Genomic DNA, 16,020 nt, shown 5'->3' with positions numbered 1-16,020 from the left:
TGCCAGAGAAAACCATACTGACCATACAGAAATAAATGACCTGGGCTCTTTCTTAGTGGGATTTCATTACAGTTGGTATGCAGGCCATGTTTGGTCCCCTTGACCATGCAGCTCAATACTTTTGGATACTTGCCTTCTGGCACTTGATAACAGCTTCTACAGTCTGCCAAGGTTATAGCTACCAAAACTACTTTTAACATGCAAAGATCAGAACATATTGTTATTTTTTTGGTGATACACATCCCTAATAAATGTGAAATTGATTTGATTTGATTTTTTAAAACTATATAAATAATGGAAATGTTCATGTACTCTTTGGTAAACCAGGCATATATTATGTCCATAAATTTAAAAAAGAAAAAAATACTAGAAATACACGCACTTACTTTAAGATGTTCTTCTTGGAAAGGATGTTCAGGAAATTCTGGCAATGGGACATTTTTGTTCTCCACTTCAGAAAATAACTTCACCACCAGATCAGTCAAGTCATCTAAAGATTCTACAAGAAAACAGACAATGGAAACAGAACTTAAACTAATCATAACACATGATGGGTAGTATTTATTAGGATTATATACACATATATAAAATCACTATGTTGTACACCTTAAGTTTTTTTTTTTAAATAAATTTATTTATTTTTGGCTATACTGGGTCTTCATTACTTTGCACGGGCTTTCTCTACTTGAGGCGAGCAGGGGCTATTCTTTATTGTGGTGCATGGGCCTCTCATTGCGGTGGCTTCTCTCTGTTGCGGAGCATGGGCTCTAGGTGTTCAGGCTTCAGCAGTTGTGGCACACGGGCTCAGTAGTTGTGGCTTGCAGGCTCTAGAGCGCAGGCTCAGTAGTTTTGGCGCGTGGGCTTAGCTGCTCCATGGCATGTGGGATCTTCCCAGAGCAGGGATCGAACCCATGTCCCCTGCGCTGGCAGGTGGATTCTTAACCACTGTGCCACCAGGAAGTCCCTGTATACCTTAAATTTATACAATGTTATATTTTAATTATATCTCAATAAAGCTGGGGGGGGAAGAAAACACCTTATGATCGCCTGAAAAATCTCAGGACTATTAAAAGGAAAACCTAGGAATTTTCTTAAAACTCCATCTGATAAAGTTGAAGCATTTAGTAAAATCCCACCAGTGCCTATATAACTTCTGAAGCTATGCAGTATTGATATTGATTATACCTCACACATATCTGCCTCTTTATACTTTAAAAAACTGTTTTACAAATATTATCTTACAATAAATTTCAAACAAATATTGGAAACAATAATAGAATAATGATTGGCATTTGGAAACTATTTTATCTACGATTCCTACAAGGCACATACGAAACCACTAGCTGACAGATTATAACATTGACTTTATAAACACAGTCTAAATCCATTGCTAAAAGTAAAATTTAGAGTTTTTAAGTAACTGATTTTGTGGGGGAATAGTATAAAATGGTGAGAAGAATCCTGGGTGTTCAATTCTAACCCCAACTTCACCAACCAATTATGTCAAGAGACTATTTGGACAAACTGTTTAACCACTCCAGGTTCTATAAAACATGAAAGCTGGGGGGTCCCCTGGTGGCACAGTGGTTGAGAGTCTGCCTGCTAATGCAGGGAACACGGGTTCGAGCCCTGGTCTGGGAAGATCCCACATGCCGCGGAGCAACTAGGCCCGTGAGCCACAACTACTGAGCCTGCGCATCTGGAGCCTGTGCTCCGCAACAAGAGAGGCCGCGATAGTGAGAGGCCCGTGCACCGCTATGAAGAGTGGCCCCCTCTTGCCACAACTAGAGAAAGCCCTCACACAGAAAAGAAGATGCAACACAGCAAAAATAAATAAATAAAAATTTTTTAAAAACAAACAAAAAGGGCTTCCCTGGTGGCGCAGTGGTTGAGAGTCCGCCTGCTGATGCGGGGGACGCGGGTTCGTGCCCCGGTCCGGGAGGATCCCGCATGCCGCGGAGCGGCTGGGCCCGTGAGCCATGGCCGCTGGGCCTGCGCGTCCGGAGCCTGTGCTCTGCAGCGGGAGAGGCTGCAGCGGTGAGAGGCCCACGTACCACAAAAATTAAAAAAAAAAAAAAAAAAAAAAAAAAAAAAAAAAAAAAACCCCATGAAAGTTGGGTAGGATGATCACAAGTCTCTTCAAGGTCTAACACTATATGATTCTGTACCATATACTGTGTCAAACTCATGCAAAGATTTGTAATTGTTGATAAGATTATATAGCCACTTATGCGAAGTTCTTCTATGTTATCATCTATCTATATTTTTAATAAGACAGTTGTATTTGCAAAAGTATGAGATGTTCACTGCAACACCATTTATAACAACAATAAAAACTGGAAATGACCTAAACATCTATCAATGTGTGCATGTTACGAAAAGTCTGTATACTGGAATATTATGTAGCCGTTAATGAGGGAGAGGTCTGTATGTGCTGATATGAAAATATCTCAAAACTCTATTAAGTGAAAACCACAGATTTCAGTGCCATGTAGTATAATCTCATTTAATTTTTAAACAGACACACATAAATCCAAGTATATTAACAAAATTCTGCTTTTGGAAGTATAACAAAAAATGATATAAATTGACTATCGTTGAGGAGAGGGCACAGTGGTCATAAGGTAGGATAAAGAAGAACATGATTTCCATTTTATACCTTTCTGTATGGGATAAATTTTTTTCTGTGCACACATATTACTATTATTCTAGAAAGAAAAAAGTAGAAAAGGTTATCTTTTTATAAACAAGATAGGGCTTCCCTGGTGGCGCAGTGGTTGAGAGTCCGCCTGCCGATGCAGGGGACACGGGTTCGTGCCCCGGCCCGGGAAGATCCCACATGCCGTGGAGCGGCTGGGCCCGTGAGCCATGGCCGCTGAGCCTGTGCGTCCGGAGCCTGCGCTCCGCAATGGGAGAGGCCACAACAGTGAGAGGCCCGCGTACCACAAAAAAAAATAAATTAAAAAAAAAAATATATATATATATAAACAAGATAACCTCTCACCTTGATTCTGCTTCCTCAAAAATAGGTTATTTATAAATGGTATAAACATTCATTACTTGTTACTGTCAGGAAGCTTTGAATCGAATAAGAAATTTCCCTTGATATTGTAGGACCCATTTTGAACTTTTCCATGAACTCTCTAAAAAGCACTTAATCACTATATGAGAATTGCCTATAGATAGTATGAAGTTCTCTTTTAGGCCTATGAATGTGGGCATGTGCACTTTATTTATAAAACATATGTATTTTTCCTTTAATTTTTTTGACATGTATGAAGGACCCTAAAATGTCCAGAGCCAAATAAAAGCCCAACCTGTGGCTGTTTGTTATATGACAAGTGAACTCGGGAATGAATCGGGTGTATTTGGAGCAAGAGATGTCAGAGACATCTGACATAAAGACATAAAGAGACACACAGATGGAACACGTAACTGGAAACAAGATGCACAGTCAACAATGATTTGTCAACCTGAAGTGCTGATGACAGTGAGGCCCTTTAGAGCAAGGATCTACTAGGGTATGCCTTTCCTTTTAGAAGCTAAATTCACCATGTAGCTTTTTAAAGGTAAGGCAGCTGTACAATAATGCACCTTTTGTCTTCACTGTGAGCTACCAGAGACCAGGGAACTGAGTCCCATTCATCTTTACATTACCAGGACTTGGCAATCCTAGGGTCTCTACTTGACAGTTACCTATTTGTCAAGTGTCCAGGTAATTGGTGCTGCCACAACTAGAGGGAGGACCCCGTGGGAGAAGAGAGAAAAACTTTTTTGTCCCTTTCTGACAGAGATCCTTCCACATGGTTACTCTTCCTCTCCCCTCCTCCTAGAAGAAGAAGCGGATTATCTATTAATCCTTTAAGAGATCCTGTTTCCTCCACACACCACTGTACTGTAAGGACACTTCTCCCGGACATGTCATTAAATTCACTGAACTGAGCACAGGAGGTCAGTCACACTGGGAGAGGGAACTGGAACAAAAAACTCTTTGTCTCTTTCAGATGCTTATTCTGTCATTTCCACTAAACCAAGAACACTGAGGGCAGGGCTTATGTATGTGTCATCTGTTGTCATTATTACTTGCCTAATAAGTGCTTATTGAAATCATGTGTTTTATCTCAAGATGACATGGACAAAAATACAGCTTAGAAACCTACTCCCAGGACGAGGCTCTAAGTACCAAGGGATATTTTTTAACACTCTATAGATCTACCTACCTTTAGAAAGCACACAGGATTATAACATACACTTTTTATTAGCCTTACTCCTTGGACCCATTTTATATCCTTGTTCCTATTACCAAGTTAAAATATATATAGTTGTTTAGTTTCTACCCACAAAAGTAACATTTGTCAATCGCAGAATACTTTGAAAAACAAAAGCAAAAAAACAAAACCAAAAACAAAAGAAGAAAACAAAAGTTGCCCATAAGCTCATGATTATGGAATGCTGAAAGTAGCTACCATTTATGGAGCATTTACTGTGTTGCCAGGCACTATGCACTTTTTCTGCATTATCTCTATTAAACCTCACAACAGGTATGAGGTACCACCTCCATTTTACAAATGCAAAAACTGAAGTACAGAGAACTGAAGTAACTTTGTTAGCTCATAGCCACTTTATACTGAGTAGGTGGTGTATTAGGAGTTCAAACCCAAGCTCTCGGACTCTAGAGCATGAGTTCTTAACTACTATACCACATTATTAAATTTCTGGTATGTTTTTCTACTTTGTCTTATGTCTCCCATTTACGTCTATCAGAATTTTTTAGAAATCCCCAAATGGGATCAGATAGCACACAGTGCTTTTACAGAGTGCTTTTGTTTTCTACTTAATACAATAAGAATCTTTTCCCAAGTTATGAAAACACTGTCATGAAACTATTTATCCATTCAATATTTACTTACCGAGTACTTATATGTCAAGCACTAACCCAGACAAAGCAGTGAACAAAACAGTTTCTATTCTCAAGTAACTTATATTCTGGTACAGCAAACAACAATAAAGAATATTTACTATTTCAGGTGGTGATAAATGTTTTAAAGAAAAATAAAGCAGGTGAGAGGAGAGGAAGTGGGAGGAGGGATACTATTTTCTATAAGACGCTCTATTATACACCTACAACATCCCTGTTTAACCAATCTTCTGTTAATGAGCATTTAGCTTGCATCTAACTTTTCACTAATAAATACTATACTGAAACATCCTTGTACATCACCTGTTTGAACAACTCTGATTATTTCCTTAGATTGCACTTCTAGAAGTAAAAATGTACTTTTTAGGGCAATGCATCTTGTTAAACTGTCCTCCAGAAAGTGTGGAGGAATTGCATAAATTGTATACACCACAAATACAAAAGAGTACCTCTCCTCATAATGGGTATTAGTTAAAACAAAACCCAAACCAAAATTATGGTAATTTAATAGGGAAACAATATCAAACTTTGTTGCATTCTAATAGTTTTCCTAGTTTATAATCATCTGTCTTTTAATTTTTTTTAGTTTTTTCGAATCTTATAAGATCAAATCTCTCAATCATTTCCTTTATACTTCCTTTCCTTGCTATTAATTTATATTTTCTTCAGGTTTCCATTTAAAATCACCTAAGCTTCTTTTTAGAACATAGTGAGTTAAAAACAAAATTCCCCTCCACATATTCTTCAAAAGCCTCTGAACAGATAAAAGGAAGTGTCTTATATCCTTCTTCCAATACTTTGAAAAAGCCAAAGTGGAAAACTAAGATTATGTAACACTATGAAAAAATTTTAAGGATTCTTACCTCGACCTAAAACACAAATAGCCATTAAGTTGGATGAATAATAAGTAGAATGGAATTTCAGTAGCTCTTGTCTTACATCAATGCCTTCTTGGTTTGGTCTAGTCTCTAGAGTATATTTGTTACCTGAAAGGAAGGAAAAACATTTCTATGAAAAAGCAAAATATGTGAACTTTAAAGTCTTGTAATTATTACTGACATTGCTATAAGGTAAACTTAAAAAATAGAGTCCAAACCAACACATACAATGATTAGTCAAATATGTTTGACCATAACCTGGATAAACAGGATAGTATAGTACAAACTAGTAACATTTTAATCTATAGAGAGTTTTCCCTCAAGAGCTTAAAGTGCCTTATAAAAATTATACTTCTTAAAATTCCTAAGAGATAGTAGGTATTATGAGCACTTATAAGACAAAATGAGATCCACATGGCCTCCATTCACACTTACTTTAACTTCCAGTTCCCTAGGTGCTCTGTAATTAATTGAACATAGTCACTGAGGGATCTTTTTGGAACTTGCCAAGTTACTGGTGGAAAGAAATGTACTATTCTTGGCTGAAGCATTAAATTTGTGATGTGAATTCTCATGAATTTGATCTACACTGGTAAAAATAGGATGCAATGCTATTTTTGTAAGTCTCAAGCAATGTACATAGTGTACCACTATGAGACCTCTTATGAAATTTAATAACTAATTCAATTAGGATAAAATATGCATGTCAAAAGCAAATAGTCAAACTCTCTAAGTAGTACATTTCTAATAAAGATCTTGCCATTTAAAGGTTGGGAGGTGGAATTTCAATGATTGGTATCTCTCTAAAAATGGCATCTTGACTAGAAATACCCTAAGATCTAGTATAATAACTTTTATTATTGTTCCTGCTTATACTATTAAGTGGGCTACTCTTTTTCACCTGCATAGATTAAACTGTGGCAGAACATGTTCTTGATGTGTTCTTTCCCCTTGGGTTATTATAATGGCTGATGGACTGGCATTGGGAGAGACCCCTTCACTAAACTGGGTATCTAGAGAGAGCCACCAGATGGCGTTCTCAGACCCAGTCTATAGCCACGTAGAGCTAAAGATTCTGAGCCAAGATTCATGCCCCAGAATGCTTCAATTAACAGATCTAGTGGAGTGTGCAAGAAACAGTCCAGCAGGTACTCATTAACCTTTCTCTAGTCAGAAAGCCATCAAATGTACTCCTATTCACTAGCATAGCCTGTTAATCAAGTCTCCAGGTTCTTTATCAGTCCTCTCAGTTTCACTGAAGATCCAGTTCAACTCCAGATCTGCTCTCCTAGGGGTCCTAAAATAACCCCTCATTCTACCTGAGGAATCCAGGTGATCTAAAAAGTATCCAGGGTCCTAACTCCTCAGACAAAACAAGGAAAAGGAAAAAAAAAAAGCTTTTTGCTGTGTAATGGTTTGAAGTTCTCTCATATTAAGGTAAAGCTTGAGTATTGATGGTACCTCCCTTTTCTACTAAATGAAGGTTATAAAAGTCTCAGTTCCAGAGAGACTAGTCCTTAGAGCTTCCTTACTCATTTATACTGCCAAGCTCAGAGTCCTAAAGTATGTGCATCAAGATCCACACACTGGGACACCCAAGTTTGGAGAAAATATGTTTTATTTCAACAGACTATAAATGTGATAGTGTTAGATAGAAATCAGATTTTTCAGTCTAAGTGTGATATGCCTATTCACAATCTGGTCAATATTCTGGTTAAAAAAAAATCTCAAATCAAAGTATACAAAAACCAAGATCATGGCCTCCATCTAGAACTTAAAATTCTTTCAGTTTGACTAGTTCTAGCTCATTCTGCTTTGATTTTAATGTACCTGAATATCTTACCATTCTAACCCTTACCCTTTATCTTTAGGTTCATTTAAAAACACAGAGATAAAGCAAGAACATATCCCAAATACACTAAGACATGTATCACTGGCCAAATACTGACAATGCTAGAGTAAAAAGATCCAGAGGACCAAAACAGTATAGCATACCACAGAAAAAACGAAGAATCCACTGTTCATATGCAGCAGCATGGAGGAATTGCACAACTTTAAGGTTGAACAAGAGAAGCCAGACAGACACAGAAGAGTATACACTGCATCACTTTATTTATATAAAGCATAAAAACAGGCTAAACTAAGACCTGAGTCATGAAAAGTCAGAACAGAGGTTATCCTTTGGTGGGTGGATAGTGACTACAAAGGGGCACAAAGAGGTGCTGGTAATCTGTTTCTTGACTGGGTGCTGGGTCCATGGTATACTGAGGTTTTGAAAATTCAGTGAGTTGTACATAAATAATAGCAGTATATTCATTCAACTGATTCGTCAAATAGCAGCAAAGTAAAAACAACAACAACAACAATTTATCAGAGCCACACACACTTTTCAATACATGTATTATATTTCAACAAAAAGTTAAAAGAAAAACGAGCCAAAGGAGCCACTCTGTGAACAGCAACCTGACCTACCTAAGGTACAAAAATCTAGGGATTCTGTATCTCTGGCCAAACTTCTAAACAGAGGCCCAATCACATTTGTTCTGAAAAGCGGCTTTTAGCCACAAATAGATACCATTCTGTGAATCTACATATTCATTTATTTGCTACCTAGATGCTTTTAGGCTTTCTAATATATGATGACACAAGGAAACTGTGGTCTGTTTGGGAACACAGCCCAGAATGGCAGTCCTGTATCCTTAGAAGCTCCTGAGTCAGAAAGAGGAAAAAGTTCTCCACTATTACTCTCTTGAGGTCAGGATAGTCAGCTCTTAATACACTGACAGAAAAACATGAATATTAAGTAAAAATGGGCCAAAGAGTCAGGCTTGTTATTAAGTTTATTAGCCCTTTTATAAACTTTTTTTTTTTTTTTTGCGGCACGCGGACCTCTGACCGTTGTGGCCTCTCCCGTTGCGGAGCACAGGCTCCAGACGCGCAGGCCCAGCGGCCATGGCTCACGGGCCCAGCTGCTCCGCGGCACGTGGGATCTTCCCAGACTGGGGCACAAACCCGTGTCCCCTGCATCGGCAGGTGGACTCCCAACCACTGCGCCACCAGGGAAGCCCTATAACCATTTTTTTTAAAAAAGTTTTTTAAAAACAAGAAGGCTAGCTATAGTGGAAGTTCTCAAGAAAGTTAGCTGAGAAAATGGAAGGAAAAGCAGGACATAATGCACAGAATTCCATAATTAGTCCTTAAATTACTGAGTAGACTCTGTTACTCTCAGTGCTATCATCCCCAGGTAGGGAGGCGCAGAGGAACAAGCACTGGCTTTGGTGTTGGCAGAGCTATCATCAAATCCAGGGTCAAATGTCTTCTGGTTGCATGACCTTGAGCAAGTCACCCTACTTCTCTTAAGCTCAATCTGCTGTCCTGACATTGGTAGACTTATATAACACCAAATTAAAAAAAGAAAAAGGATGTAAAAAAGCATAAGACTAATATTTAACAACCAATAAATAGAACAGAAAGTCTGATGACACCAAGTGTCGTGGTGATGGTGAAATGAGAACTCAGACGCTGCATGAGGGAGTGCAAACTGGATCAACCACTATAGGAAACAACTTGGCAATATCTGTTTAATCTAAAAGATGTACATATCCTAATATACAGTAATTCCACTCCCAGAATTCCACTCCTAGAACCCTAGAGAACTGTGTACAAGGAAACATGTATAAGAACACTTATAGCAGCGATGTTTCATCAACAGGAAAATGGATAAATAGTACATGCATTCAATAAATTTTTCAGATAGCAGCAAAAAATAAAAATAAAAAACTTATCAGAGGGGGCTTCCCTGGTGGCACAGTGGTTAAGAATCCGCCTGCCAATGCAGGGGACAGGGGTTTGAGCCCTGGTCCAGGAAGATCCCACATGCCACAGAGCAACTAAGCCCGTGAGCCACAACTACTGGGCCTGCGCTCTAGAGCCTGTGTGCCACAACTACTGAGCCCGCGTGCCACAACTACTGAGCCCGCGTGCCTGGAGCGTGTGCTCCACAACAAGAAAAGACACCGCAGCGAGAAGCCCACACACCACAACGAAGAGTAGCCTCCGCTCGACGCAACTAAAGAAAGTCTGCGTGCAGCAACGAAGACCCAACGCAGCCATAAATTAATTAACATATTAAAAAAACTTATCAGAGGCACAGTCTGTAATATGGATAATCCTTACAAATATACCACTGAATGAAAAAATACAAGTGGTAGAGATTACTCACAATAAAATACCATTTTTATAAAACTAAAAAACTATACAACATATTGCTTAGAAATAAATGCATGACTTAGCAATGTTTTATAAAGAAAAGCATGGCAGTGACAATCACCAAACTTAAGATAGTGGTTACCTCTTGGGAGCAGGGAGAAAAATGCAATTGGAGAAGTGTACAACAGATGCTCAAACTGTATTAGTAATGTTCTGTTTCTTTAAGTAGTGTGTAAAGAATCATCTGGCAAATGCTTTTATACTGATCTCTTTTATGACAAAAAATAAATCTGTAAAAATGTTACAGAATTTAATATAATACTTGACATACAGCAGAAAATAGGCAATAAACAGTATCTACTTCTGTTACAATTTGAATTGGAGGAGGGATTCCTGGCTTCTGAGTACAGCACAGAAACCGTTCCACCAAAGTAGGGAAGAAAGCTCAGTAAATGGTCCAGATGACTTTTCTCTACCTAAGAATCCATATGTGGAGAACAATGTGAATATGGCTGGGATTACAGATACCAGTTCAGTCTCTAGACATATACTATCCTCATTTAACACTAATTCAGCCGGGTCATTTATATCAAATTAAAATGCTGCTACAAAAATCTTGAATCCTACCTTTCTGGCTCTCTCACCATAAGAGTGAGCTCCAGCAGAGGCTTGAGGATGTCAGGGTTGCTGACCCACTGGGACCTTCCGCTCTGGGCCTGCCAAGAGAGAGCACTGGCTTGGCAGTTGGGAGATTCAGGGTTTCCCATCCTGACTCCATCATCGACTAATTAAGCAACCTTGGAAAAGTCTACAAATATTTCCAAGGGGTCATTTATTTTATCTGTAAAATGGGGGTAATATGGGTACATGCCCAATTGTTAAAAGCAAGGGTCAATCCCTGACTCCTTCGTTTACCAGCTGTGAGACAAGTTTCTTAACTTCTCTAAGCCCCAGTTTCTTTTTTGGTAAATAAGAATAATAAGAGAACCAACCTCACAGGATTGCCATGAGGATTAAATGAATAATCTGTGTTAAGGCTCAGCATAGCATCTGTAAGACAATAATTACTTAATAGGAACTTGGGTTTCTGTGAAGTTTACGGAAAGTGGTAACGGATACGAAGACGGTTTTGTAAATTGTAAGCTCAGAAATTTTATTTCATATTTTCATTATAAGAACTATAAATTCTATTTTTAAAAAAGCTTACAAACTCAGTACTAATGTATATGAGTGCTGATTTTCAAGTAAATAGAATGTATTTTCCTGGAAAATTCTAAAGCCAGCCAAATATTTCTTATACTCTGTGGGAAGGGCTGAATTTGAAGTTTTAGAAATGTGTTTTAGAAATCAAAGCTGGCTCCAACTGTATGTCTCATAAGGTTCTCAGTGAAAAGTCATTTGATAGTTATAACTATGAAACTCTTAATTGTTCTCTGAAAACCCGAGATTCTGAAGGTTAGGTTAATATATCTACAGTTAGTTACTTGGAATTATTATAACCTCTTTTTTCTTTTTAAGCTTTCTTCTTGCTATAGCAATCTTCTAAAAATCCTGGAAGAGACCAAAGTCTTTGGAGATACATAAATTTTCCTAAAAAATTAAAAAGGACAATTCTCCTGCAGCTGGGTAAGTACGTGTAAGTACAAGATGTGAGTTACAAAAGAAAAGGGGACTTGAAGTGAAAGCCTCTTAAATGCCATAATAAAGCACCTGTACACTTGTAGTTTGCAATAAATTTCTGATTTTCCATAGACACATTTCCTAGCAAGGAAAAAAAAAAAAAGGCCAGGGGAAAATTTGGAGAATAATAAATGACTAAGCGGGCTGAAACATATCAAATATTTTTATATCTATGAGTTTATCATGATACTAAAAAAAAACAAATTAGTCATCATTCAAGGATGCTAGGGAACCAACTCAATATTTTGAAAACTGGTAAATAAAAGGAATGAATCAAACATTTGTCTTGCTTTTCCTATAATAATTGTACCACTGGGTAGGCAAAAGTAGAAAAAGATTTTCTTTTTATAGTAGTATTCAAGCAAATCAATATGAGGAAAAACAACAGAATTAGAATTAGAGAGATGATGCATCGAGGATGGTTGCAACATTGTAAACAGGAAACTAGACATTATATGCTCCTGATGAAAGGATACAGCACCACCTATGAAGCCCTCCCCCAAAAAAGACAAACATGAATCTGATCAAGGCTCTAGATCCAACTGTCAATTTGTGGAAATACAGAAGACAGGGGAATATGTTAAACTACACTGTTGGGAATGCAATCAGCAAAAGCTAGGCTGTGAAAAGTTCTACACAATAAATATCCTGATTCTTCAATAAATAAATTCCAGGGGGTCAAAGGGAGGGAGCAGAGGAGAGAGATGAAGAATGAATCTATAGACTAAAAATTTAAAAGACATATTAATCACTAACATTTGACACTTAAGTGGATCTTTATTCAAATAAACCTTTAAAAATTATGACTTCTGGGCTTCCCTGGTGGCGCAGTGGTTGAGAGTCCTCCTGCCGATGCAGGGGACACGGGTTCGTGCCCCGGTCCGGGAAGATCCCACATACCGCGGAGCGGCAGGGCCCGTGAGCCATGGCTGCTAAGCCTGCGCGTCCGGAGCCTGTGCTCCGCAACAGGAGAGGCCACAACAGTGGAGGCCTGCGCACCACAAAAAAAAAAAAAAAAAAAAATTATGACTTTTATGAGACAACTAGAAATTTGAACACTACCTGCATAGTTGATGATATTGATGATAGTGGTACTTTTATCATGTTTTTAAAAAGTCATTATCTTTTGAGACATATATTGAAATATATGTGAGTGAAATGATATGATGTCTGGGATCTTTTCAAAATAATATGAGGGGGTGACTGGGAATGCAGATCAGACAGGACTGGCCAGGGGCAAAGTGATGTATACACAGGGTTCGTTATAGTATTTTGTTTACTTTCGTACATTTTAAATTCTTCAGTTAAGAAGAGGAAGGCGTGGAGGGAGGAAAGGGAGAAAAATGTAAATGATTAACTTTTATTGGGATCTAATTTTGTGTGTCATTATCATCATCCCAGGGTCAAGAGACATTCAACTACCTTTTGGTTCGTATTCCACAATACTTTTTTTTTTTTTTTTTTTTTTCCGGTATGCGGGCCTCTCACCGTTGTGGCCTCTCCCGTTGCGGAGCACAGGCTCCGGACGCGCAGGCTCAGCGGCCATGGCTCACGGGCTTAGTTGCTCCGCGGCATGTGGGATCTTCCCGTACCGGGGCACGAACCCGTGTCTCCTGCATCGGCAGGCGGATTCTCAACCACTGCGCCACCAGGGAAGCCCCACAATACTTTTTTTGGTCCTAATCCATTTTCCTACTCCTTCCTACAAAAGCATCCATTATTATGGCCAATAACAGCCAAGGGCTCACTCCTTGGTCTTTGCTTCTTGTCCTGGTTTTGGGGGTCAACCTAACATTATCACAAAGAACACAGGCTTAAGAGTTCGGACTGATTTGACATTGAATTCCATAACCTACACAGACACTTTTGCTACCACCCTCCCTCTCTCCCTCCTCCCTGTATTCCCCGCAAGGCTATGAAACTTTGGTCTAATTATTCTGTCAGTATTAGTTTTGGCATCTGTCAAATGGGATGATGAAAATTTCAGTATTGTGGTTAAAGTTAAGTGAAATCATATTAGGTAAAACACCTACCCAGTGTGTGGTACTTGATACTCATACAATAAATATTGTTCCTTTTCTTCTTGAGTGGCTCTTCCTCTACTTAAGAAAATCCTACCCAGCCTTCAGGAAAATTCAATTTGCATCTCCTCTGAGATCCTGGAGAATTTAATTTTAGGCAAACCTTAAAGGAGGTAGAACAGTAGTTAAAAGCACCAGACCTGGATCCAGCATTCAAAAAGCTGAGTGACCCTAAGCAATTTAATTACCTTCTCTGAAGTCTTAGTTCACCCATCTATAAGACAGAAATAATAAGAGCACGTACCTACTGGGGATATTGTGAGAACTGAGTTAAATAATCCAGGCAAAGTGCTTAGTAGAGCACTCAGTAAAAATTAGCAAGGAGGAAAAAAGAGAGAAGAGATTATGATCCTGGAAAATCAAATCTGAGATTATACTCCAGTGAAATCCTGGGTTTGACTTGCCTCTCCGACTAAACCAGAAACATCTTGAGTGCAAAGCCATTGATTATACTTTGCATTTTCTAATGCACTTTACATGTAGAGGACCTTTAAAAAATTACTTTAAAAAATTACTTGTCAACTGAGAGAGAGAGAGATAATCTGAGCGCACTTATAACACCCAATTCAGATTCTTATGATCCTGTGGTACGTGCTACAAAACATAACTGTCACATAATTAAGAAAGAAAAACATCACCCATATCTAAATACAGCTCCACCCTCTATTTCCAGGCACTCTCTCACTTTGCCTTTCATTCTGTCAAGGAGGGCCTGTTTTGTTTCCCTCACCCACATCCTGACTTCCTTCTTTCATTTCCTTCTCAGCTGACTAAACCCAGTCGCTCCCACAGTGTCTGTGGGGTTATGATTAGAGAAACAGATCACTAAAGAATAACCAGAACTAAGTTTTCCCTTTCCTGTTCCAAACTACTTCTAAAAATTCAAGTGCTTCTGCTTTTATTCCATGGAGACGCAGAGAAAAAAAAAATTTTAAGGCAACAGGGCAGAGAAAAGACATATAATTTATCAGGAACTATGGAGCTAAAACTAAAGGCATATGTGAGTGATAAATGAAGCGGCAAAGGGAATGTGGTCACCAACCACTGGTTCAGCCTAAAAAGAGAGCAGGAGAACAACACTTCTTTAATAACACTGCCCAACAGTCAGTTCACCAAACCCACCGAGACTCTTCAAGCAGCCCTGGCTGCCCCTCACGACTTCATGGCAAAGACCTTTTCAAAGTTTTGCTGTCTTTCACAGCTTCTGATCCTCTATTATATTGTTATTACGGAGGCTACTATCATTTACTGAGCACCTTTATGGCCAGACTTCTGTCTAACCACTTCACACGCACAACCTCTTTTAATCCTCACACCAACCTGACATGGGAGGAAACTGAGGCTTACAGAAGTTAAGAAACTGGCCCAGAGTCTCTCTCAGCCATTTAGCGGTACAGCAAAGATTCAACCTCAGCACAGCCCACCTTCAGAGGACAAAACTTTACATCACGTAGGAATATGCTAGTAGGAGGTGGGATTCCTGGCTGAAGTCTGAGGCTAGGAGGATCACACGTGGAGTTAATGAGACGCGTGTGCGGAGAACAGAGTTAGCACATAATATCTACAAAAATGACTTTCAAACAAAGTAAATGACTCAGAACAGCCTTTGCCTATTTCTCTAGTGCGCTGTGTTATCTTTTACTTATTTACTTAGAGAAGTTCTCATCTGCTATATGCTTTGCAAATATCTTCACTGGGTATGTGCTTGTCTTGTTTTTGTGTTTCTATTGAACAGAATGTTAAGTTTTAATGAAGTCAAATTTATCTTTAAATCTATGGTTTATCTTTACCTCTAAAAATATGGTTTGTGCTATGTGTGCTTGAGAACGCTTTTCCTATCTTAAGACTTTTAAAAATTCTTGTATATTTTCTTCTAAAAGTTGTATAAAGTTTTCTTTCTATAATTAGGTCCAATCAACCTGGAATTTATTTTTGTGCATGGTGTGAGATGAGATCTAATTTTACTTACTTCTACATAGATAAGTAATTGCCCCTGCACCAGATATTGAAAGGTCCATCCTTTACTTACTCATTTGTAATGTACCTCTGTCTTATGTCAAGTTTCCATACACTTATGGATATGCTTCTAGGGTCTATAATCTATTCTACTGTTACCTTCAGGTATCCTTGCACTAGTTCCACTACTGTAACAACTAAAATTTTGATATCCGGTAGAAGTAGTGCCTTCTTTGTTGTTCTTCAAAATTAGCTATTCTTGGCCCTTTACTCTTTCTTATTAATTTAATAATCAGAT

General features: G+C 38.5%; 1 protein-coding gene across 10 annotated transcripts in view; it reads right to left on the bottom strand.

Annotated features, from left to right (window-relative positions):
* The window catches only part of IDE (insulin degrading enzyme), a 116,646-nt gene that overhangs the window by 43,289 nt on the left and 57,337 nt on the right, over nucleotides 1-16,020 (bottom strand). For all 10 annotated transcript variants that reach the window (XM_059055440.2, XM_059055441.2, XM_059055442.2 and 7 more), the window contains 2 exons: nucleotides 5,782-5,904; nucleotides 387-499 (listed from right to left, as the gene is read on the bottom strand). In XM_059055440.2, the coding sequence (XP_058911423.1) occupies nucleotides 387-499; nucleotides 5,782-5,904 (236 nt within the window). The remainder of the gene's footprint in view (nucleotides 1-386; nucleotides 500-5,781; nucleotides 5,905-16,020) is intronic.

This window comes from Kogia breviceps, chromosome 2, assembly GCF_026419965.1.
Source record: "Kogia breviceps isolate mKogBre1 chromosome 2, mKogBre1 haplotype 1, whole genome shotgun sequence".
NCBI lineage: Eukaryota > Metazoa > Chordata > Mammalia > Artiodactyla > Physeteridae > Kogia > Kogia breviceps.
This window is presented reverse-complemented; position numbering and strand designations above follow the sequence as displayed.